Source organism: Carassius auratus, chromosome 44 (genome assembly GCF_003368295.1).
Source record: "Carassius auratus strain Wakin chromosome 44, ASM336829v1, whole genome shotgun sequence".
Lineage (NCBI taxonomy): Eukaryota > Metazoa > Chordata > Actinopteri > Cypriniformes > Cyprinidae > Carassius > Carassius auratus.
This window is the reverse complement of record NC_039286.1, coordinates 5689-30361: the sequence shown is the minus strand read 5'-3', so window position 1 is coordinate 30361 and position 24673 is coordinate 5689. Positions and strand designations below refer to the sequence as shown.

General features: G+C 34.3%; 2 protein-coding genes across 3 annotated transcripts; both read right to left on the bottom strand.

Annotated features, from left to right (window-relative positions):
• Positions 1 to 22: 22 nt before the first annotated feature.
• LOC113062028 (P17/29C-like protein DDB_G0287399) lies at positions 23 to 5460 on the bottom strand. The gene is made up of 11 exons (XM_026231524.1): positions 4891 to 5460; positions 4162 to 4229; positions 3981 to 4049; positions 3524 to 3556; positions 2354 to 2395; positions 1996 to 2037; positions 1791 to 1829; positions 1546 to 1584; positions 878 to 928; positions 744 to 794; positions 23 to 84 (listed from the first exon to the last, which is right to left on the bottom strand). The coding sequence occupies exons 1-11, from the start codon at positions 4998 to 5000 to the stop codon at positions 23 to 25; spliced, it is 606 nt and encodes a 201-aa protein (XP_026087309.1). The 5' UTR covers positions 5001 to 5460.
• A 5233-nt stretch (positions 5461 to 10693) lies between these two features.
• On the bottom strand, positions 10694 to 23937 carry LOC113062029 (protein starmaker-like). 2 transcript variants are annotated; one of them, XM_026231525.1, is made up of 24 exons: positions 23797 to 23937; positions 23046 to 23107; positions 22735 to 22752; positions 22217 to 22246; positions 22081 to 22116; positions 21283 to 21315; positions 21137 to 21172; positions 17831 to 17866; positions 17702 to 17746; positions 17306 to 17392; positions 17174 to 17212; positions 17055 to 17099; positions 16436 to 16474; positions 16050 to 16121; positions 15262 to 15324; positions 14407 to 15123; positions 14284 to 14328; positions 13699 to 13746; positions 13505 to 13546; positions 13364 to 13414; positions 13104 to 13154; positions 12786 to 12839; positions 12618 to 12689; positions 10694 to 11495 (listed from the first exon to the last, which is right to left on the bottom strand). In XM_026231525.1, the coding sequence occupies exons 1-23, from the start codon at positions 23805 to 23807 to the stop codon at positions 12649 to 12651; spliced, it is 1701 nt and encodes a 566-aa protein (XP_026087310.1). In that variant the 5' UTR covers positions 23808 to 23937; the 3' UTR covers positions 10694 to 11495; positions 12618 to 12648. The 2 variants fall into 2 exon arrangements, with proteins under 2 accessions (XP_026087310.1, XP_026087312.1); XM_026231527.1 differs by lacking the exon at positions 16436 to 16474.
• Positions 23938 to 24673: the final 736 nt, after the last annotated feature.

Sequence of the window (24673 nt, the reverse complement as noted above, 5' to 3'; positions counted from 1 at the left end):
GGACAATAATTAAATCGTGTTTCTAAATGTCATTACCAGGGACTTTAGATCCTGAACCTCCAGTAGCAGCTGCTCCTCCAGCTCCTACACCTGAGAACAATTTTCTTTAGCATTCTTCATTTTACGCACTACTTTTTTTTAACAATTTATTATTATTATTTAAGAAATTAATACTTTCATTCAGCAAGGATGCAAATAGCAGTAAAGACATTTGTAAGGTTACAAATGATCTCTGTTCCAACTAAATGCTGTACTTTCTATTCATCAAAAAAATCCTGAAAAAAATCTGTAACTCTTTCCACAAAGATATGAATGCAGAATGAATGGTTTCTGAAAGATCATGTGACATTGAAAACTTCGCATCACAGTAATGAATTACATTTTAAAATATATTCAAATAGAAAATGTTTAATTCTTTTTTTTTTTCTTTTTTTTTTATGAAATGCAGCCTTGGTTGGTATTCACAACAGACTTTTTTCAAATAAATACTGACCTCAAACTTTTGATTTGCTGTTTATGTAAATTATTATATTATGTTATATTATTATTTAATATAACATTAATTTTTTTATTTAATTTTAGTATTGCATGTACTAATTAATAAATCTATTAGTATTTTAAGCATATATAGTGTTTATGGCCATGCCATATACATGTTTACCTGTCTCTATTCTATTCTATTCTATTCTATTCTATTCTATTCTATTCTATTCTATTCTATTCCAGATTGAGTGATCAGGTACCTGGATGAACTATCTCTGATTTGGACCCATCTTGTACACCATAACTTGCATCTGTAGGTGAAATAATTTCAGTGATTAGGCAGTAAACTTGTTAAAAGAAGAGCATATTTACAGCAGATGAACAGGTAGAGTACCATGAGAACTTGAGCCAGATGGCTGAGAGAACCCGTCTCTACCGTTACTTCCTGTAACCCACACAGAAACTTTACTGAGAGAAAATTCTTCGTACGATGATGAACCATTGCTGTCAATCTTAAAAATGCTCCAGTAATCCAATAGCATGCAGTTAGTAGTTTAATTAAATAACAACATTTTATTAATTACTCACCACCTTGCATCATACTTTCTGAGTGAAATCCAACTCTTGTTTCTTACTAATTTTAGGTTGCTGATTCCAAAGATAGTGCCTATTTTGCCCTAGCATGTCACTTTATCACAAAATATGATGTGCACTATGTAGCATTTTTGCATTATACAACCATAAGGTTGGGAAATTTAGTATTACTGCGTTATCAGCTGCCACAGAGATATGATTTCTGTCTTTCTCTGAGCCAGGTTACAACTATTTGTTACATTCTCAGGCAATTTTCAAATGTTTGACATCATTTTATGTCTAATTTCACGGTTGGAGTTAAACATTGACCCAGATCTGTGGATCATTTATTACACAAAAGCAGCAACAGAAACTGACAGATTTAAAAAAAAAAAAAAAAAAAAACATTTATTGATTAGCTTATTTTGAACATATTATTTAGTTAGATGCAGGGCTGTTTGAATAAGTTCTGATTGAAATGCTGGTCACCATTTGCTCCGTTTGAAGCTGTTGATGTGCTGCCTGATGCTGTAATGACAAAAACACCAGTTTAGTTCTTGATTGGCCATGAAAGAGCAGATATATCTAGATTTGCCCTTCTGATGTTCGGCTATGGCCATGTGCGTATACTGTAGCTCTGTAGTGCATTTCCTGCCCAAGGTCAGTCAGTGTTGCTTTTCTAAAGTACGATTTGTGTGAAAGTTTTGCCCCTGATAGATCAGGTTCACACTTACAGACTTGGCCAGTTTGAGTGCCGCCATTAAGTTTCTGACCTGGGAAACAAGAGCAAAGGTTTTGTCAAAAGATGTATTGGACTTCAGAAAGGCCTGAAAAGTGGCCATTGAGCTTTCAACAAATTCACCTTTCACCAGAGGCCATGAGAAGCTAATGCACTCCGTACAGAACTTGTTTTTGCGTTATCGAGTAGACTTTCCTTACCGTTTGGGGATTCGCCCGCAACGGCGCTGCCAGGAGTCATACCTTAGAGAAAAATAGCCCTTCAGTCTAAACAAGGTCCTGAAACGTTGGCCCAACAAACATGCAATCTCACTGCGCTACAGGCCTGTGTTTTACACGGATGTGTGCACCTGATGTTTTGTCTTTCCACAATTATTAATAAATCGAGCAATGCCGTTCAGCCACTTTGGCTAAAATCCCCACATACCTGATCCCTAACCAGATTAATTACTGATTGACTTCGCTCACTGAGTAGGGTGCACCCAGTGAACTATTTTCCAGTGCTGAGAGGTTCAGTGTTCTCTGCCTCCAGCTCTAAAGAGGATTAGCTTCACCTTACCCGAGCCTTTGGGTGCTGCGGTGGCCTGCTGCGATCCGGCCCCTTTGGGAAAAAAGGGAGAGGAACAAAAACCATATTCTTAAGATTCCCAGAGATCTTTTCTCACAGGTCAATCAATCTCTTCCAGTCAGGTGGCTTCTGGAAGGACTAACACTCTTTTTACATGTGCTTAAGTGTTTTGCATCTTGTATAAAGCATTTATATACATTTTAAGCTGATTTTATTGTATTTTATGTGCATTTTAGATCTGATTTTAGTTTAGTTTTTGAAATGTCGCTACCACATTAGAACTAAATGTTTATCTCTGCTACATGTTAAATATAGAGTAACATCAGTCTTTAGATTTTAACACCGTAATTTATCGATTAACTCTGCTGAACAATTTGGGGTCATTCAATTTTGTTTTTGACAGAAATTATGCATTAAACTGATCAAAAGTGACAGTAAAATATTAAGCATTGTTTTCAAAATGTATACAAATTAGAAATGTTTCTTCAGCGTAATGAAGAAGTCATGTGACTTTTAAATGGTAATACCTTTTCTAGTTTTTACTGTATTTCTGGTGAGTATAAGAGACAGACCCCCAATTTTTTTAATGCTAGCAAATCATAAGTACCATACAAAAACGTACTGTGGTACCATGCTTGTATCAGATGGCGATACTGTGCTATTTTGAAAAATATACTATAGTACTGAAATCCATGGACTCTTGTATAAGAACTTTAAAAATACTATATCAATATGAAATATTATGGTACATGAATTTCAATACCATGGTATATTGAAGTTCTATATTATATTATGTATTAATGTGATACTCCAAAGTACTTAAAATAATATATTGTCCAAAAAACATGGTTTTACCATGGTGTCATGTCCAAAAATACTATGATACTTAATAGTTACCATACTTTAAAATCATAATGTAAAAGCTTAAAAAAACGAACTATTACCAATGGCCCCATGCCCAAAAAACACAGTATACAAAAACTAATACCACAGTACGTTTTGTAAGTGTAATTTCTGATTATGGCAGAACCCCAAATGCTTTGAATAGCTCAGCCTCATGAAGAAAGACTGAATTTTGAAGTAAATTATGATTTATTATGTGATTGTTAAAGATGACTGAGGTTTTGCACAATGGTGGTAAGTTGTGAACTTGTCACCCACCCTTCATATGCTGACCTTTGGAGTCATCATCATCTGTAAAGAAAAGGGAAAATCGATACAGTTTATAACAACCGCTCCTTTGTTTAGCCCTTCTCCTCTTTCTGTCCCGAATCCCTCGCAGATCTGCTGACTGTTATCAGAATAATATGAGCCCAAAGAGTTTACGATCCACTGATATGTTTTACGTGAAATGCTCTTTTGTTTGCTTTTTTTTTTTTACTCACATTAATGCATTTATAGTGGTAAAAAATGAGTTTATGAAGCTAAACGGACTTTAAAAAAGGTTTAAAAGAGATTTACTTTAAAACTGTTTAACCTGAACATTATAGTGTTAACTTCTCATATTGTCCTTTTGCAGGATCACATCTAATGTCAACCTGCCCACAATCTGAGCTTCTTGATATGGTACGATCGGCTCTCATCAGGAGGTAACGTCTAAAAGAACTTCATCCCCTACCCTCTTCCTCCTCAGACAGTTCTTCTTCACCCTCTTCAGCCTCAAAGTCATTTTCCTCAGGCTCCTTATCTGTCCCGAGACATAATCCAGCAGTTTAATGAGTGGGTAAAGACGCGTGGGCGCCTTATGTTGAACATAAGAGTGTGTCATTAAATAATCCCTCTGGGAAAAGAGCTCGTACCTTCAACAGGAGCCGTTGATAGGGTGGACGCCAGAAGCACAACAGCCACTGAAGCAATTACAAGATTTCTGTGAAAGCGACATGATAAGAGTCCAGAATAAGCACATGCGAAGCAAATTCGACACAGAAAACACAATAAGATGCTTTGTAATATTATGTCACACTTACCACTAGACAAGAAATTAGCAATTTATCATGCATTTTCTCAAAAGCAGCTTAAAATGTGCATTAAACCCAACAATTCTCTTCAGGAATGCATGCTTTTAATATTATTTTTCATGTAGTTATCGCTTTCATACAAAGTAAATTCATCGATTGGGCTTTTGAAAAACTCAAGCAATGGATAAAAGTAATACTTCGCTTTGAGTTTGTATGTTTTAAAGTATTCGGTTATTGGCCATGATATCACATTCCTCAACGAGATTCCCAGCATCAAATGATTAGAGTAACACAGACTTTAAACTATAACAAGATATAAGTCATATGCATCAAATCTATTAAAAAACACAAGAAACACCAAAGTCATGGGTTTGATTCCCAAGGAATGCGAGATTGAATGCCTATACTTTGAATTCAGTGCAAGCTGCTTTTGGCTATATGCATAAACGTAAAACCCTTAATATCACTGCTCCTTCTTGACATATCTTAATCAATTATTGATCAGTTAGCTATAAGTTGATCCCCTGATGTCAGATATTGGTTGTTATAAATCAATCGTCATTGACTTACCGTGACAGCATCTTTAGCACAGGTCTATGTGGGAAACTGTGCAGCAGACATAAAGTGACCAGCAAACGTGCTTTTGACTTCCTTATGCTTGACTGGCCACCAAAATACATTTTATACCCTTCCAGCCCCCATACTGGTTAGGGGCAGGACTTCTAACCCCAGCCCCTGCCATTCAAACGACTCCCACCAATCAAACCACAGGTGAGTACTGACACAATTATGATTCATAATTTATATTCAGATCGGATCTGCAGTGTCTTCAAGCATCAGAATGCACAAATGACAATAAATATCTTCTACACATTCACTGTTATACTAGAAATTGGGATGAAAAGCATCTTTATTCATGGTTTGCCCCATCATCCCTTTGGCCCAGCAGGCGGCGGTGGAATCAGTAAGGCAGCTCAACCAGTGGAGGGCACAGCCAGCCTGCACAACATCACACACCAGACCAGAGCCAGAGGAACTCATGCAGGAAGTTACAGGTTTTCTCATTTATCACCCTTGGAAACATGATGACCTGGCTGGTCAAGATGACCTGGCTTTCAAGCTTATTTTGTGACTCTTATCAAAAACAAATAATGGTGCAGTTTATTAAGTACTTGTTTTGATTGTCTTTATAAATCATATTTTCAAAATGTATTTCAATTTCTAAAACAGAATTAATAGGCTAAAATTCATAAATTGCCCCTAAAATGCTACAGTTTGTACAGTCTGGTTTGGGTTTTTTCTTTCTTTTCCTTTTAATTAATTAATTATTTTCCTTATATAGTTTGTATAAATATTGGGACATTTTATATAATATTTTTTATTAAAATAAAAAAATGGATTTATATTAATATTTATTTATTCTTTATTCATGATAGTGTATAATGTAAGAATTTTTTAATTTAAGTTTTGATAGTTTTTTAATATATTTAGTAAAAAAAAAAAAAAAAAAAAAAAAAAAAAAAAAAAATATATATATATATATATATATATATATATATATATATATATATATATATATATATATATATATATATTACTATTTTTAGATTTTTAAATTTATATTAAAATATAATCTAAAAGGACCTTTAAGTACAATATTCCCAAACCATGACTATAGCTAAAATAGGTATACAAAAATGTACAAAATGTATCAAAAAAAAAAAGAAAAAATTAAGTAAGTAAAAACTATTTTTTTCCTGTTTATTTATTTATGCATTTTAATATTGATTAAATGAGGACCATAAATGTTGCCAGGTCTTTCAGGAAAGAAAGCCAACAACATTAGGAATTACATGTCCTGTTTAAATTGGATTAGCATGGTCCATTCAAGTGCTATGGTATCTGTATGTGTTGCAAAAGCTAATGCTTCTGTCTCATAGAAGAAACTGAACAGCTTGAATCTCGCAAGTAGATTGCATTCCTGTAGCGTGTGCCAGTTCCCATCAAGCCTATTTTACAACGTAACAAACACCAGCAGGCCTTGAAATGCATTTCTGTGATAAACCTCTCACAGAATGATGAGCTAATTGGACATTTGTCATAGCAAAGCTATAAAGAGCTCTCGAGCTCAACAAGCTTTCTTTGTTGCAATGTGAACTGTGTGTGTGTGTTTTGATTGATATGTACTATTATGTTACAATGATGCTGTGTGTTTTATTATTAAACCCTGAATCCACTACATGTAAAATATGTTAGCTTATATAAGGTGTGACTATATGGTTAGCTTTTGTTTTCCTGCTAATGGATAAATATTAGGCTCATGTACTGTTAAAAGATATCTTAAATCAGTGGTTCACAAAAATGCTTTGCATGTACTTGAGCACTAGAGGAGTGTAGTAATGTCCACCTGCTGGTACAGTGTCTATCACAGTATAGTAGATGTGTGGAATGACAAGACATATTGAAAAGCTGTATTATTACACATTAACTGGTCTTATTGGCAGACGTGGGCATATTTCTGCTGGCCAGTTTCTTGTCCTGTGGCTTCCCTCATTCCTGCAGGCCTGCCTGATCTCAAACAAAAGCTCTCTGTTAGGTGCTTGAAACCGTAGCGCTCTTGGATCCAACCTTGGGTGACGAGATTAGAAGTGGCAGGCCTGGATCTGTTCAGCTCGGCCGGTGGGGTCAGGCGGTACAGCGGGCGGCTGCCGTACACGGAGACTGCGCTTACCATATGGAAAAGGACAGACCACCACAGTAGTATCCTATATGGCAGAAATAGATTTTTCCAAAATGACAATATATTCTGTTAAAATGACAAAAGATACTTTAGAGGCAAGAAAATTTGTGTCATTGTTATGCATGTCATATACACTGATGTATTTTACAATTATTTTAAATAAATTATGTAAATATTGTGGCAATGTACGGTCATTTTGTTATTTATTATTTTATTTAATATTATATTTATATAATATTTCAAAACAAAAATGATTGTTTAATTATAAAATATACATTGTATAATACTTTTTTTTTAATTCTATATTTTTTAATATTATTATATTGTCAAAACGTTATATTTTTATTATTTTATATTTTGATTTTAAATTATAATATATTGTGTGTGTGTGTGTGTGTGTGTGTGTGTGGGTGTGGGTGTGCGCATGTAGAATAAGCAGAAAAATAAAATATATTTTAAGTATATTTCAAATATATGAAATATTTTACAAATACATATTTTTGGCAATTTTTTCCATGTTTTAAAATATGAAATATTAAAAAAATACATTTCAGTATTAAAACAAACAAGCAAGCAAACAAACAAACAAAAAAAACCAGTAACAACTATGAGTAAACACAAAAATCCTCAGAGACTACAGTGGCCCACAGGAGAGCATGTAGGAAGTAAGAGGTGAGCTCTACTGTGGTCCAGCACAGACACACACACACACACACACACACACACACACACACACACACACACACACACTGCACGTTTTCTCATACAGATTCCTGTTCTATTCTCAGATTTCAGCTTCATCCAGAGCTCTGTTAGGAGTTTTTGTCTCAGTGGTCACGAGCCACCTCTGATCATCCTGAAGGAGCCATTCTGTTTAGAAACCCAATCCATCTGAAATTACTATGTGGCACTGGAGTTTTGGGTCCCTGAACCATTCCGTAATTAATCACCGTGGGCCAAATCTAATATGTCGTATAGCAGGACAGAGGAACAGTGTGGACAGGTGGACATTAAACTTGAACAGAGGGTCAGACTAGTTCTCATTTCCTGCCTGCGGTCTCAAATTAATGTTCGCCACCGATATTAAACAACCACAGAATGATTACTGCTTTGCAAAAAGTTATATGATTTCATATACTTTTCTAGTTGATGTTACTATTTGTCAGTACTTGCATACAATTCTAAGGCGAAAGCCTTACAGTATTAAGACTATTGTTTTGTATTACACATTGTTGTATTACACATTACGTACATGTTATGTACGTATTATCAAATGAGGCATCATCTAATTAAAATATGCATACATTTCCAGAACCGAAATTGTATAAAATCCAGATTTAAATTCTCCATTTTGTTGAATTAAACGTTTTTTGGATACACTTTTGGATATCTTTTTTTTTTTTTTAATCACTCCATAAATCAGAAAATAATGTCCACAGCCAAAATGCCATATGAACAAACAAACGGCAAACCTTCCGATTTCTGGCTCAATGCAAGAGAGAGAGAGAGAAAAACTTTTTTTGTTGTTTTTAAAACACTCTTGAAAGATGTGAATTAATTGAAACCTATACCGACACAGAAAAAGTATAATAAACACTTAAATGTGTATTTTGGATGGTTTCTTTCTCCAGTCTGAAAGAAGACATGTTATGGAAGGAAAATCTCAAACAGTTGTTTACAAAGGAACAACTTAAAAATCTTCATGTTCCATAAACAATAACAGAATTTTGGTGAACTGTTCCTTTAAGAACTTTTGAGAACTCTAAACTATTTGAATGACTGACAGAGGAATTAATTGAATAAAGAAAAGCAAGTGTGGACAGAACTTATCGCACACTAAAGCCAAACACAGTGTTGAAATCTTTATTGGCACTCAGTGGATGCTGATAAATGAGTTTTCAGATAACAGACACTCTTATGAATGTGTCGTTTTAAAATTTGAATGGGGTTTTATCTCGTTGTTAGTTTTGGATATTAAACAAACAGTAATTCGTTTGCGTCTTAAATTACGTGTAAACCTGAGTGTGTCGCTGTTTGTCAGTGAAAGGTAGGTCTTTTCTCACAGATATCAGCCTCTAGATTGAGTTGTTGTTTAAACCCTCTTACGCTTTAAATTAAAGTATAATATTTCGTATTTCTTCTCGCGCCCTTCCGGCCTGTTGGGAAAGTGGGCCGCGGGGGAAGCTAATGCACTGTGAGGGTCAAGCTTCACTTGCCGTCTCCAATCTGAAACCCAGCTTTTGGTTTCATCGGCCTCCCGTAAGTTTGGGGTGACGGGAACATTTGCACACAGAGACCTGTAAGTCACGCTTGGACAGGCGGACCGCGAGCGCTTTGTTCGGAGCTGTTTAGTGGCTTTTGTCCACGGTACACCTTCCTCTTCCTCCTCATCCTCTCGTTTGTTCACCCCAGGGCCAGGTTTAGACCACCGAGGAGTAATGCGAGATTGTGTTGTGCTCCAAAGACCCTGTGGAGACACACGTGGAAACTTAACTCTTTCACTGGGTAAGGGTCAAGGAAGTCTGTTGTTAAATTTTTTTTAAGTTAAGACATAAGAGCGTAGATAAGATTTCTTTCTCTGACTAAAATCGCTGAAATAGGATCCATTCATAAGGGCATCTGATAATGTTTAACTGTGTGCAGCCGCCTAAACTAGGCCTACTTGTTTAGTTATCTGAATTGCTTGATAATACGAAATGTATACACATATAGGCCTACAAATAAAACCACACATTATTTTATATTATACATACGTGCATACACACATTTATTTGTTTATTTATTTGAGTTTATAAAACATTTATTATTAATCAAATCCAAAATCAATCAATAAATAAAAAATATATTATAATATAATCTTATTTTTTCTCTTTACATATATAAACTTTATACAAACTATATTTATATCATTTTATATATATATATATATATATATATATATATATATATATATATATATATATATATATAGTTCACACTTTCTGCCTTGTATGTAGACTTACATATAGATTTTAATGTATATTTTACATACTAGGAGAGCAACTTTATTAATATAATATAGACTTATTCTTTATGTATACAAACTAGACAAAACCTAGTGACCTAAACCTAAATATTAAAGGTAGTTCAAACAAATTTATCCAGTTAGCCAGATGAAACGCATTCATATTTTACAATGAAGTCGTTCTGGTCCATCTGTATGAATTAATAAATCATTCTTTTTCGCTAATGATTAAAAAAAATTATAATTATGTTTATTTTTAGTAGAAATAAACCGAAAAGAGCTGGACTAAACAGCACAATAAACTGACACAGAAGTATTTGAAAAGTATTTTTGAAAATAAATTAAATAAAAATAATATGTATTACTAAGATAAAGATACAAATATCTAAAATATTAAGGTTTTTTTGTGTTAATTTGTATATTTGGAGTGCTTAGGCCTTAGGGGATTGAGTTTTATTTATTTTAATTATTTGTTCTCTTATTTTATTTTATTTTTTGTTTTTATTATTATCATCTCGTGACTATGTTGTTGAACATTGTTGTAATTGAATTAAAAAAAGCCAGAATTAGATGCAGTTTAGTTTACACACACACAAATAAAAATAAATAAATAAAATACTCCATGGTCATTTAATTTTCTGACAACCCAGTCTTTATTAGATTTGCTCCCTGTGTACATATTAAAATGACTTCTTGTAAATCTATACAAAATTATTTTTTTGACAGTTTTCAGAGCAATCTGTGCTCTTACATTGCTAGTTTATTAGTATTCCTCCACAGAGACATAGACATCAGAGATTCTATCAAAAATTGTCTGTACAGTCTCAAATCATCGGGTGGGCAGAAAATATCTAATTCTGTGACATTTCAGGCCGGCGTTTATCTGAGAGCAAGAGGGAAGGTTCTCCTCGCAGCAGCTGCAGTCTTTCAGTGTCAAGGATGGGGACACCAGGTGGACAAACCAATGGAACTGTCGCAGGTTTAATGGATCAACATTTTCTCCAGACCCGAATCGTGTAGCTTTCTCAGAAATCCTTCTGTTAGTTCTACTCTCTAAGTTCAATGTGTCACTCGAAAACAAAATATATTTAGGCCCTACGCAAACAGACAAGTGCATGAGATACACAATTCAAGAAGCTCACTGTTCATCATGCATTTCCATCTATTAAAATTAATATATCAAACGATACAAAAGTTCTAGAATTAGGACAAAGTTAACAAATGGAATGTACAGCAAACAGCCAAATAATTTAATCTGCATCCCAGAACCCTTAGAAAGGAACCTTCACCATATGAGAGAGAGAGAGAGAGAGAGAGAGAGAGAGAGAGAGAAAGGACGAGAGGAACATGTCAATGTGTTTTAATGGGATGTGAAACTCTGGTTATCTTGACTGTCTCGGGTGGTTCTTTTTACGTTTCTCCAGGAAAAATCTGCAGTGAGACACAAAAATCATATAGTGAATATATCAATTATTCAGTTATATCAATTATTATGTCTTAAGAGTTTTTTTTTTTTTTTTGTCTTTTGTTGTGTTCTTTGTTGAACAGTAGCTCTGTTCCAAAACCAAGTGTGCTGCCTACCTAGACGGCATTTTAAGGCATCATAGGTGGACTTCCAATGCACTATACATGCTTGAGTCAAATTTTAAATATAGGCTACTTTATGCTAGGACATCAGTGACGTCATGAAGGTTGTTGTAATTGGGGCAGTAACACCGCGAGACTCCAGAGGGCGATACACGGGACTTCAAATGTCTGTGCTGGGTATGTCATTCACCTTATTTTGGAACACAGAACTAAGCCAGTTTGCAATATAATGAAGCACAATGTTTGACGTGTATAAATGACTCGCATCTAAATTTCTTTATCCACAAATATAAAGAGGCATTGAAAAAGACTTTGCTCATTTTAAGACAGAAATAGGTCACTGTAAAAGATTATTGTGATTTTAACAGTAAAAGACTGTAAAATACAACAGTAAAAAACCTGTTAATTGGCTATCAGTAAGTTTCCATACTATATACGGTGAATAACTGTAATTACATTTCATGTAATTTTACAGTAAAAAAGTTATAGATTTTTTTAAGTGAAAAAAAAGTAATTGTACAATAACTGTAAATTGTCACTCCAATAATTCCCTGCATGAAACTTCATATTTTATGTTTTTTTTTCATTGAAATAACTGTTTCTTCTTAGTTTTGTCTTATCAGTTGTGTACATTAGAGTTTTATCTTGCATAAAATTGTGTTAAATTAATGTTTATTGTATTATTCCAGTTTCATGTGTGTTAACATGATGGTGTTTAGTGTTTGACTAAAGTGAATGACACTGTGCACCTTCTATATATTAATATACAAAAAATAAAAATAAAGTTTAAGTATGCATAATTTTCATAGTGTCACTCAAGAAAACAGAAAATGAAGTAATCAGAGACAACAGGGAAAGAGACAGACACTTTTATGACAACTGTAAGAATAGAAATGTGAAATGTGTTGTCTTTATAAACATAAATCAAGGCCTATGTAAAGCTTCTAATATGTGATTATGTGATACCTGTTACAGTGTTTTTGTAGAGTCCTGGCCGCTAGGAGCTTGACATAGGGGTTTTGCTGCCATCATCTGATCCTGAAGAAGGGAGGAACAGATATTAGAAGGTATAAAGTTCTCCTCTGACCTCCCATTTCCTGAAAAGTAAGTATTTTAAGCACAATCATTCATTACCTTGTGTTGTGTCATCAAGATGATCTGGTTCATCAGGGGTTTTAGAAGCAGCTTCTGTAAAAAAAAAAAAAAACAATTATAAAAAAATAGGATGTGACAAGTGTTATCATTGTTTTTTTTTTTTAAGTATGAAATCAAATAAAATGTATTTGAAACAAAATGATGTACATGTCTGTACTTGGCAGACACGCATTGCTAGTGCCAGATCTACACTCTTACTGTATCACTGTATCTGTTCCGTTTGTGTCTCATAAGGAATTCTGGAAGAAAAATCTGAGACCAATATGATGTGAGGAGGCAAATGAGTGAGTGACATACCTGTGCCGTCATCAACCCTGACTTCATCATCATGGGCATCAGTGTCGTCATCTAGATAGAAAGAAGCATGTGAAAGAATTGTGGCAGCTTACAATTCACAATTTCCAATCAGAGAGTAACAGGTAACAAACTACTTTTACAATCATTCATGTCTTTAGCACAAATGGTGTGAGTTGTGTCCCAAAAATAAAACACTTAGGGTGTGTTGAAAAGCAGTAGTAAAGCTGATGTTAACTCGAGATGAAGTGCCATGAATGTACCGTCTGCTGCGTCATGGCTGTCTGCATCAGTGTTTTCATCAGTGTGTTCCTCTAGAGAGGGAAAGAAATTGAAAGAAGATGCATTTAATGTTTTTTTACATGACAAAGTCTTCTTTCTTAAATAACTGAGCTCATATTTACCGTTTGATGTTGTAACATCTGTTGAGTGATTGTCATGGTCGTCTAGAAGAAGATAAAGAAAAATACTGCATCAATTTAGCGACACTATATCTCACAATTGGGACTTTATATCTGAAACTTTGACTTTATATCTCACAATATGACTTTATACGGCAATATGTGAATATATATATAAATGATGTGGTTTGTCTTACCGCTGGAGTCAGATTCATTTGTCTCTACTGATGCACCATCAGGAGACTCTGTAGGTTTAGACAATCATATATTAGAAATTCCCAGCTTTTTTATATAACAGTGCAGACTGCCGGTGAATTTATATCTACCGAAGCCCCCTGTATTTATTTATTTTTTCTAATTCACAGTGACTTTATATCTTCATTTATGACTTCATGTCTTGTAATTAGGACAGTAACACTTTATTTTAATGACCAACTATTAACTAGTTGCTTATTAGCATGCATATTACTAGCATTTTGGCTGTTGATTAATATTTATAAAGCACTTATTAATACATTATTCTGCATGGCCATATTTTAGGTCCCTTAATCCTTCCCCATACCTAAACTTAACAACTACCTTATTAACTATTAATAAACAGCAATTTTGGTGTTTGTACAGGGATAAATATTAGTTAATGCTGAATATGTGTTCCCTATACCATATATATCTGTATACTGCACAATAAGACTTTATTCTTATTTTAAACCTTCTCACAATTTTCTGGTATATTTTTTTTTACTCTGAGCTATAAGTGGTCTTCCATATTCATCAGTAAATACCTTGTTTCTCCTTTTCCACGCTGGAGTCATTGTCTTCGTCAGTTTCTGGAGGCATAAAAGCATTAGTCAGTCGATAGATATTGTGGTTTGATTAATGTAAAATGGGAAGGCTTGAATGTTCACCTTCCCCTCCTGTTTCTGAGCTGTCTGTGTCGCTGTCAGAGCTTTCAGTGTCTGTGGACTCTGTGCTGTTCTTCTCTTTGTCCTGCTCTTTATCTTTGCTGTCAGTGTCCGAGTCTGATTTTGAGTCCAGACTGGAGCTGTCAGACTCAGGTTTGTCTTCCTGCTTGTCTTCTGTCTTTTCCTCCAGGGGACTTTCGTCAGACTGACTGGCTGTGGCTTCTTCTTTTGAGGTGGTGTCTTCCTTGTCCTGTTGGTCAGGTTTGGATTCGTCCTCTATATCTTTTCCCTCATCGCTATCGCTGTCCGTCTCATTGGTGTCCTCCTTCTCTTTGGAATCCTTCTCACTGTCTCCATCGTCTTCAGTGTCTTTCGGGTCGCTGCTGTCCTTGTCTTTGTCCTCAGCGCTGTCCTTGGCGTCTGCTGCATCGGGGGAATCTGCTGTGTCTTGATCGCTGCTGGTGTCCTGGTCTTTCTCTTTCTTCTCCGTGCTGTCGGTGTCTTTCGATTCTGAATCCTGTTCTTTGGAGTCGTCTGAAACTTTCCCCTCATCACTGTCTGAGTCGCTGACTGTGTCGCTTTTGTCTGGCGTCTCAGAGGTTTCTCGACCCTCGTCTTCTGAGTCTTTACTGGAGTCATCGCTGGTATCTTTCTCCTCTTTCTCGCCACTCTTTTCATCTAAGTTGCCATCTGTTTTGTCTTTGTCAGAATCTGCTGAATCTTTCATTATTATATATCATTAACTAACATAAATCATTATAATTACAAGCAAAATAAATACTAATAAAAGAATGACAAAAAAAGACTAAGCGATATGTTTTTTTTAAAAGCAAAAATGAGACTGAATTTTCGGCTCACCATCAGATTCTTGCTGCTCATCTGTGTCTGAAGAATCCTTGTCAGAGGAATCATCTGTGTCTTCTTCATCAGAGCAAAACCACAAGTGTTATTAGTAACGAAACTAACCTCTAACTACAGGCTAAATCAGACAGGATCATTATTTCAAAGAAAATATGTATATTTTTATATATATATATATATATATATATATATATATATATATATATATATATATATATATATATATAATTATTATTTTTTATTTTGTTTAAGAAAAGTTTAAGGTAAAATACTATAAAAAAAAAAAATAATAAAATAAAAAAAAAATATATATATATATATATATAAATGTATATTTATATATATATGTGTGTGTGTGTATATTATAAATTCTAAAAACCATAACAATTATATATATAATTATTATTTTTTATTTTTTTTAAGAAAAGTTTAAGGTAAAAATACTAGAATTAAAAATTAAAAAAAAAAAAAAAAATATATATATATATATATATATATATATATATATATATATATATATATATATATATATATATATATATATATATATATATATATACACATGTATATTTATATATATATATATGTGTTTGTGTGTGTGTGTGTGTGTGTGTATATTATAAATTCTAAAAACCATAACAATTACTAAAATTCTGATAAAAAAAGCTGAAAATCTACAAATAAAAACTAATTCAACATATGACTAAATACTATAAAAGTATATGAATAATGCAAAATCAACACTGATTTGGCACCGTTTGATTTTCTGCAGTGATTTTAAATACCTTTAGAGGATTTATTTGCATCATCAGGTGCATCATCAGAATCTTTCTTTTCCACACTAGCAGAATCCCCATCTGAAAAAAACATTCATATGCCAGCATTGTTTCAGAAGAATATATCATTTTGCAGTGAGAAAGGACTGTGCCAAGAAGGACGTGTTGCTGTAACAATGTTTCTGTTCCACAATGTTAACAGAGTTCCTGCTCCTCTCCCTAACCATTAACTACCACCAGAGGGGAACGCTGGCTTGATAAGAATGATTAAAGGCCCACGCTCAAGCCAAACATTAACCCTCAAATCTGATTGGTTGTTATGACTGTTGTTCAGTAATCAACTAGGATGTTGCTACAGGAACCTGTTCTGCTTTTGAAGCATGAGAAATCTCTACCTGAGCCATCTGAATCAGTGTCTGCCTTTTCATCCGTGTCTGTGAAGCAGAGGTTTAATAGTGAGACAGTACATCATAATGTATCACACACACACACACACACACACACGCTCACGCACGCACACACACACACACACACACACATACAAATAATATACGAGGGAGTTTCAATTTAGAAGTGCTTGTTTTTTTTAATTGAACGTGTTGACCCAGAAATTATTTTTCTACCTTTATTTACTCAGTTTTTTTGTTGTTTCAAACCTTTATGATATTATTTTTCCATAGCACACAAATGGAGTACTTTTTACATTTTTCTTTGTACAAAGAGATAATCTCAAACAGGTTTGGAACAGTCAATTTTGATTTTTTATCCTACTTTGTGATGTGCTTTTTTCAGTTTTATGTTTATTTTCAATTTTCATCTAATATTTATTTATATTTTGCAAGATTTTATATTATTTCAAATTTATTTCAGAACATTTAAAAAATATAATTTTAGAAACTAAAAACAATAAAATTGGTAATTTTAGTTAACTTTTAGACCATTGGTAAATAATGACAAAATCTTTTTACTATTTACACAGAAATGTGTCTTTTTTCAGTAAGTGTGTTTGTTTACCTGTGGATTCCTCTTCTTTTGAATGTGTATCAACATCATCTGCATCTGAAATATTATATGACATATTTAAATTGACTTAATGAGGCAATCTGATTTGACATGTTTGTGATCTCTCATACCTTTGCTGTCCTCTGCTGAAGGTTTCTCATTGTTCTCATCTGCAGTAGATAAAGGAACGTCCTTCACTGAGAATATTTTGCACACATGTGCATTCTGTATCTTATGAAAAAAGATATTTGGCCTTCACCCACCTGAGTCGCCTGTCTTCTGCTGCAATGTGTCTGTTTCTTTATTAGTGTCTGTGTCCTTTTCAGTGTCACTATCAGTATCTGTTGTGTCTGATAAAGAAATTTAAATCAAAAATATAAGTGCACAACAAATATATGTTTTTGCAGTTGACTCCCACTATTTTTAGGAAATTATATATTTGAATGGGATGCATGTCTTTTATAGTTTTTATTATTTTAATCAGATAGTCTTTACAAAAAATACATGTCAGTATATTTGTTTTTATAGGGAAATCACACATGGAGAGTAACATGTTTAAGGCCTTTTTTAAAATAATTGATGGATGCATTTTCACAATTGTACGAAACAACTCGTTGCATTGTTGTTTTGTGTTAAGGAAACTGATGCACAGGTTGTACCTATCGAATCTGGGCCGCTGGTGGCTTCATCCAGTGTTTTGTCACCTGAAATGGGTTGAGCTGTTAGTTTGGGCAATACTTCACACAAAATATCTCAAACAAAAGTGAAGGCCATGAGATGAGTCTTACTGTTTGTGTCGGATGTGTCAGGAGCACCATCAACCTCTTTAAAAAGAAAGAACATTTGTAGTAAAGAAAATCATGCAAGTGAAGCGTTCATTTCTTCATGTCTATGTCATTGGTGTCATCATAAAATGAGTTTCATTCCTTAAAATGTATGCTAATGTATTCACTATTATGACTTTTTTCCTCGCTGATTTCAGTTTATATCAGATAAACTTGCAATGCTAAAAGAAAAGACTTCATTGTGAATTAAAAAGTTGCAATTACCTTATTTTTAATTCATGTTTGAATTGTATTTATTTTAATGTTAAAAAACACAAGCCTGAGAACAGAGTTGTCAATTGCGAAATGTAAACTTGTAATTGCAAGAAGTCACAATAAAAGAAATAAAAAATTGCAGTTACCTTACTTATTCTTTATTCTTTTTACTTTTAATTATAAAATTCTTAATGTCAGAATTGCAAGACGTAAACTTGCAATTGCATGAAATAAACAAAATTCTGAAAAAAAAGTTAGAATTGGGAGATACAGGGCCCTATCTTGCACCCAGCGCAATTGACTTTGTACACCGACGCATGTGTCATTCCTATTTTGCACCCGCGCAAAGCGCGCTTTTCCCTCCACAGAAGCACGTCGCTAAACTAGTGAATGAACTTGCGCTCCCTGGGCGGTTCAGCGCAAAAAAGGAGGCGTGTTCCGGCGCAAACAATCCCTGGTGCTATTTTGATGTTCCATTAAACAATTGCGCCACTGACCAGAAAAAACCTAGGGCCCTATTTTAACGATCTGAAACGCAAGTGTCAAAGCGCGAAGCGCAAGTAACTTTGTGGGCGGGTCTCGGCGCTGTTGCTAATTTCCCGGCGGGATAAATGGCTCTTGCGCCCGGCGCAAATCTAAAATGGGTTGGTCTGAAGTAGCTTCATTATTCATAGGTGTGGTTTGGGCGTAACGTGAAATAAACCAATCAGAGCGTCATCCAACATTCCCTTTAAAAGCAGGTGCGCAAGTTCCATTATGGATTGCTATTATTATGGCGTATTTACCAGGCGCACGCCAGGAGCGGTTCACAGCCGAGGAGACTGATGTTCTTGTAAGAGCAGTGAAAGACAGAGAAGTTGTGTTGTATGGGGATGGGAGAAACCCACCCAAAATAGCGTCGGTTAAACAGGCGTGGGAGGAAATAGCCACAATTGTTTCATCGATTTTTTTTTCCTGGTTCTTGACGGACAAACCAATTTGTCAGATGTCCTTATACATATATGACCTCAAACAGGTCTGATCCTTAATTACTACAATTAGCCTGAATAATTTGTAAGCTAGATTTATGCCTATTTTTTTCACATCTTCGTGGCACACCACAATGATTTCCGTCATCTCATGTGTTAATATTTTTTTAAGTGTAACAATTTATGATTTGCAAAAATAACTGTTGCATCTGTGTAGATTACATGAACAAAGTGTATGCGCGTTGTGCACGCTATACATTATGGTCAAGCATGCGCCCTTAAAATAGCAGAATGAACAACGCGCAACGCGCCACTGACTTTAGACTAGGTTTTTTCTGGTCAGTGGCGCAATTGTTTAATGGAACATCAAAATAGCACCAGGGATTGTTTGCGCCGGAACACGCCTCCTTTTTTGCGCTGAACCGCCCAGGGAGCGCAAGTTCATTCACTAGTTTAGCGACGTGCTTCTGTGGAGGGAAAAGCGCGCTTTGCGCGGGTGCAAAATAGGAATGACACATGCGTCGGTGTACAAAGTCAATTGCGCTGGGTGCAAGATAGGGCCCCTAGTCTAAAGTCAGTGGCGCGTTGCGCGTTGTTCATTCTGCTATTTTAAGGGCGCATGCTTGACCATAATGTATAGCGTGCACAACGCGCATACACTTTGTTCATGTAATCTACACAGATGCAACAGTTATTTTTGCAAATCATAAATTGTTACACTTAAAAAAAATATTAACACATGAGATGACGGAAATCATTGTGGTGTGCCACGAAGATGTGAAAAAATAGGCATAAATCTAGCTTACAAATTATTCAGGCTAATTGTAGTAATTAAGGATCAGACCTGTTTGAGGTCATATATGTATAAGGACATCTGACAAATTGGTTTGTCCGTCAAGAACCAGGAAAAAAAAATCGATGAAACAATTGTGGCTATTTCCTCCCACGCCTGTTTAACCGACGCTATTTTGGGTGGGTTTCTCCCATCCCCATACAACACAACTTCTCTGTCTTTCACTGCTCTTACAAGAACATCAGTCTCCTCGGCTGTGAACCGCTCCTGGCGTGCGCCTGGTAAATACGCCATAATAATAGCAATCCATAATGGAACTTGCGCACCTGCTTTTAAAGGGAATGTTGGATGACGCTCTGATTGGTTTATTTCACGTTACGCCCAAACCACACCTATGAATAATGAAGCTACTTCAGACCAACCCATTTTAGATTTGCGCCGGGCGCAAGAGCCATTTATCCCGCCGGGAAATTAGCAACAGCGCCGAGACCCGCCCACAAAGTTACTTGCGCTTCGCGCTTTGACACTTGCGTTTCAGATCGTTAAAATAGGGCCCATAAACTCTTTTTTGTGAAAAAAGTAAAAATTTTGAGATAAAAAGTTGCTACATATAATAACTAAACACAAAACTTTAATGGTATTGGTACACTTAGTTTACAATATCAACAAAGACCAAAGATCATAATCCTTTTTATAAATTAACTGATTATCATTAATTTATAATGTGGATCATAAATATTTGGTGCTTTCTGTCTTGTTGCCATGACTTTATTGATGAAAGATGCATTGTGACACTGCAAAAAAAAAAAAAAAAGATATTCTAACTCATTATTTTTGCCCTGTTTTCAGAACAAATATTTACACATTCCTCAACATTCATGCTTGGAATAAAATGACTTGAGGTATTAAGTCTTATTTTATGAAGAATTTATCAAATTTAGTTTATTCTTAAAAAAGCAGAGTGACCAAGCTTTTAAATGTAAATTAACTTAATTTTAAGCAGTAACTTGAAATAGTTGTGTTTAATCATTACGATTAAACAGAAGCCTGTTTCCACTCATCTTTTTCCCTGTTGACTCACTGTCTCCTGATTTGTAATCTAACGCCAGTTCTTCTAGTTCACTGATGCTGAACACACAGCAGTTAAACATTAATCGCTGTGTTATCATCACACTCATTCATATGTAATCTTGAAGTCAGTGCTTTCTGTTGGCACAAAGCTGTGCTTCAGCGGTCAGGTCATGGTTTCTTTCTTTTATGTCCTGAATATCTAGACTCTTGATGCCAACTGACCTGGTTTTTCAGTGGTGTCAGATGAGTCACTGGGAACTGAAATCAAAGAGAATTATTAGCACAGTGTGATAACGTCACTTTGTGTTCGTTATCTGTTCTGGATTCAGCTCAGACTGCCTTTGGAGGATCTAGAAAGTGTTTCTTACCTCCTTGTTTCTCTGCTGAATCTTCTGTAGTTCCTGTTTAAAAGAAAAATTTCCAAAGTTACTTTAATTTTAGTTTTAGCCATTTTGTTTTGAACTTTAAAGTAAAACTTTAAAAATATAGCAACATTTCTAATTAAAGTTTTCATTTAGGTTTTAATTAAGTTAATACTTTTTAGTCACTTTTCATGCACCTTTATAATTTTATTAGTGTTTTTAATACTTATATTTATTTCAGTTTTAGTAATTTCACTAGTTCAAATTCTATTTCAGTTAGTGTCCAAGGTAATGTCTAATTAAAATATTTTTAGTTTTTTTATCTAATATCTGTTATTTTATATTCTTTCATCTTTATTATAATTAATGAAAAAGTTGTCATAGTTTTTAATAATATTTAATTATAATATTTATTAGTTTTTATTAACACTGACAACATTATCTGTCTAAATTTTGACATTCAGATTAAGTTCATATCCATTTTATTTTACTTATAAATATTTTTTGTTTGTTTATCTTTGATTTTATTGCAGTTTTAGTCATTTTAGCACTTTATTCTATTATTTCCAATATATAAGGTTTTTTTTTCATTGAAAAAAAAAAGTATTTTTTTTATATCTGCTTTATTTCTTTTAATGAATATATAATGTTTCTTTTTTTTTTTTTGCTTTACATTAATTAACACTGCTGTTTGTCTGGATCTTAATGTTAAAATTCAAGTTCACGTCTATCTTATATTAGTTTTTTCCTCGGTTTAAATAACTCATTTTACAGTGAGATGTGACCTGTATCAACCAGACCAACCTGAGTCTCCATTTCCAGGGAGAGAAGTTGGAGGAGCTGAAAAAAGAGAGAAAAACATGTTTTTTAAATGAACGGGAAACCCTTCTATGGTGAATTAATTTATGCAGAAATATAGCTCAAATTCATTGCACCTTACCACTGAGTATCCTTAGGGCAGCAGCCGCCTCTGAGATTATAACATGAAGTCAGAACAAAACACAATCAGTCACATAAACCAGATAATATTCATTGAGAACCAGATACTTTTTGTCCTCTTTATAACTAATCTGCATACCCAGAGAATGTATGGAGCTTATAGAGCTATAAAATCAATGTGCAAAGCAATCATTTGAAAGAATCTGTTGAGAAATGACTTCATATTGAGATCTCTGATGTTTAATTGCTGGCATTGCTGAAATCTCTTCTGAAACTCTCAAGGAGAAACATATGAGAATTCTGGGGCCTTTTTCTAAGGAAATGTAAGTCTAGTTTCATCCCATTTCTGTTTAAGAGATTAAAAAGGGATTTTTCTGTCTATAATGACTTTCTTGAAATTGTAGTCGTGCAATGCAGTTCATTCTTCTTACACAGCTCATGCATTCAGAGGCAATACTTAAGTTAAAAAGTAATAATTTGCATTATTAATATTAATGTGTATAAAAGACACATTCTTACCATCATTATCCGTTCCATCTGTATCAAAACAAAAGACAAGACAGTCAGTTAGTGGTGTGAGTGCACTGAGCTGTAAGAGTCCTATATCTCCTATAGAGGCCCAGCACAGGTGAACAGAACTCTTTTGTGTTCGGTGAAGGGCTCTGATTACAGTCTCATTATAGTGAGCCACTAAATGCTTCGTGTTACTTAGAAAGGAGAGCTGGTGCATTTCACTGATGATAATTTAGGGATCCGGGGTGATCTGGTATTTATGTAAGCTATATGTGTGAAATGTAATGAAGTCAGATATACAGAGTAAGTTTCCTTACCCTTTATTGGTGCAGAAATAGAGACACCCACTAATGCAAAGATCAACGGAGCAACCAGCGTCCTATAACGAGACAAAAAAAAAAGAAAATTCACAAAAAAAGACACAAAAATCTCTAAATTTATAATGATATAAAAATATTGAAAATTATATATATATATATATATTATATATATATATATATATATATATATATATGTATATGTAAATTTTATGGAATGTTTATTACTTATTGATTTGTCATTTAAACTAATATATTATAAAATATATATATAATTATTGTAAGGACAATTAATAACAAATTAGTAAATAATTCAACATTTTTTATAAATATTTATAGCAAGAAAAAAAAAAGTTGATTATAAGAAATGACGACCATCCTTGATGCACAAATATTTCCTGTTTCCTGTTGGGTAACGCCATCATTTTTTATCACACAATTAAACATCTTGGTAAAAATCTGTCATTTCAAATCATAGATAAAATCAGTCCTTTTCATTTATTCTGAACTTTTTTTCACACATCGAATAGCTGGTAAACTTTCATTTAGATACAGACATTGCACAAATGTAAAGTGGTTAACTTTTTCCAGAGTTAGCCTTCATCAATATCAGTTATTATCCATCATGTTTGAATATTTCCTTGTGATTCCTTCATATAGCATATGCATGTTTTATTAATGTAAAACATTGCACCACAAGAAGATTAAAGCAGGCCAGATGAATGAAAGTAAAGGAGAGACTTGTACTCACCGGGACAGCATTGCAATAGGACTGAAACGCAGTGAGAGATTGGTGCAGGTGATGCAGGTCTGAAGCCCGAGTGGAGCCGCTCTCAGATCTTTTATACCCTCTGTGCTTCCTGGCCTCTGAGGGGGCGGAGCCAAAGACAGAGGCGTTACATGAGAACCTCCAAATTTCCTCTCATTAGAAGAGGGTTATGAAGTCAGGCCGTCCTGCTCTTATTTGTGTTTTCAAACAGTCTTTGTAAATAGAGTAGATCTGTGTCTCTGTCTCAATGGGTCCCGCTGCTCCTTTGTGATTCTCTCCGGACGTTTGATTTAGTGGATCTGAGGTGTTCTTCTGGGAAAGGGTTGCTGGGCAGGACACGCTCATGGTTTTTGTGTCTTTATTTATTATATATGGCACAGAAAGATCAGTTCTGTTAGGCAAACAGTGGAAAAGAGGTGCATCCAATTACATTTGGATTTCTTTAATGCATGTCTTAGTGTTTGAACAACCATTGCTGGTGTTACGTCAGGGCTGTTTAGGGTAGGATGGGCTGTTGTGAAGCTGCCAGGGTGTGCAGTGGGGTTTCTAGAGCCCATCTTGGTTACTAAATTAGTGAAAATATTTAGCGAGTTACAAAACGTATAAACAACACACAATCATAGCCATGTGGCTTGTGTTCCTGTTTGGTTAACTGGTTCTTTTGTTGTTGTTATTTCAGTATTTGTTTGTTTAGTGATATATTTGTTCATTTAGTGAACTGTGCTATTTGTGTACTAAGCTTTTTTATGTTTGATTACATAGTCTGTAAAGTAATCTTAAATTATAAAAAAAAAAAAATTATTGTGCAGTTTACTATTATTATTATTTAGTGATATATATATATATATATATATATATA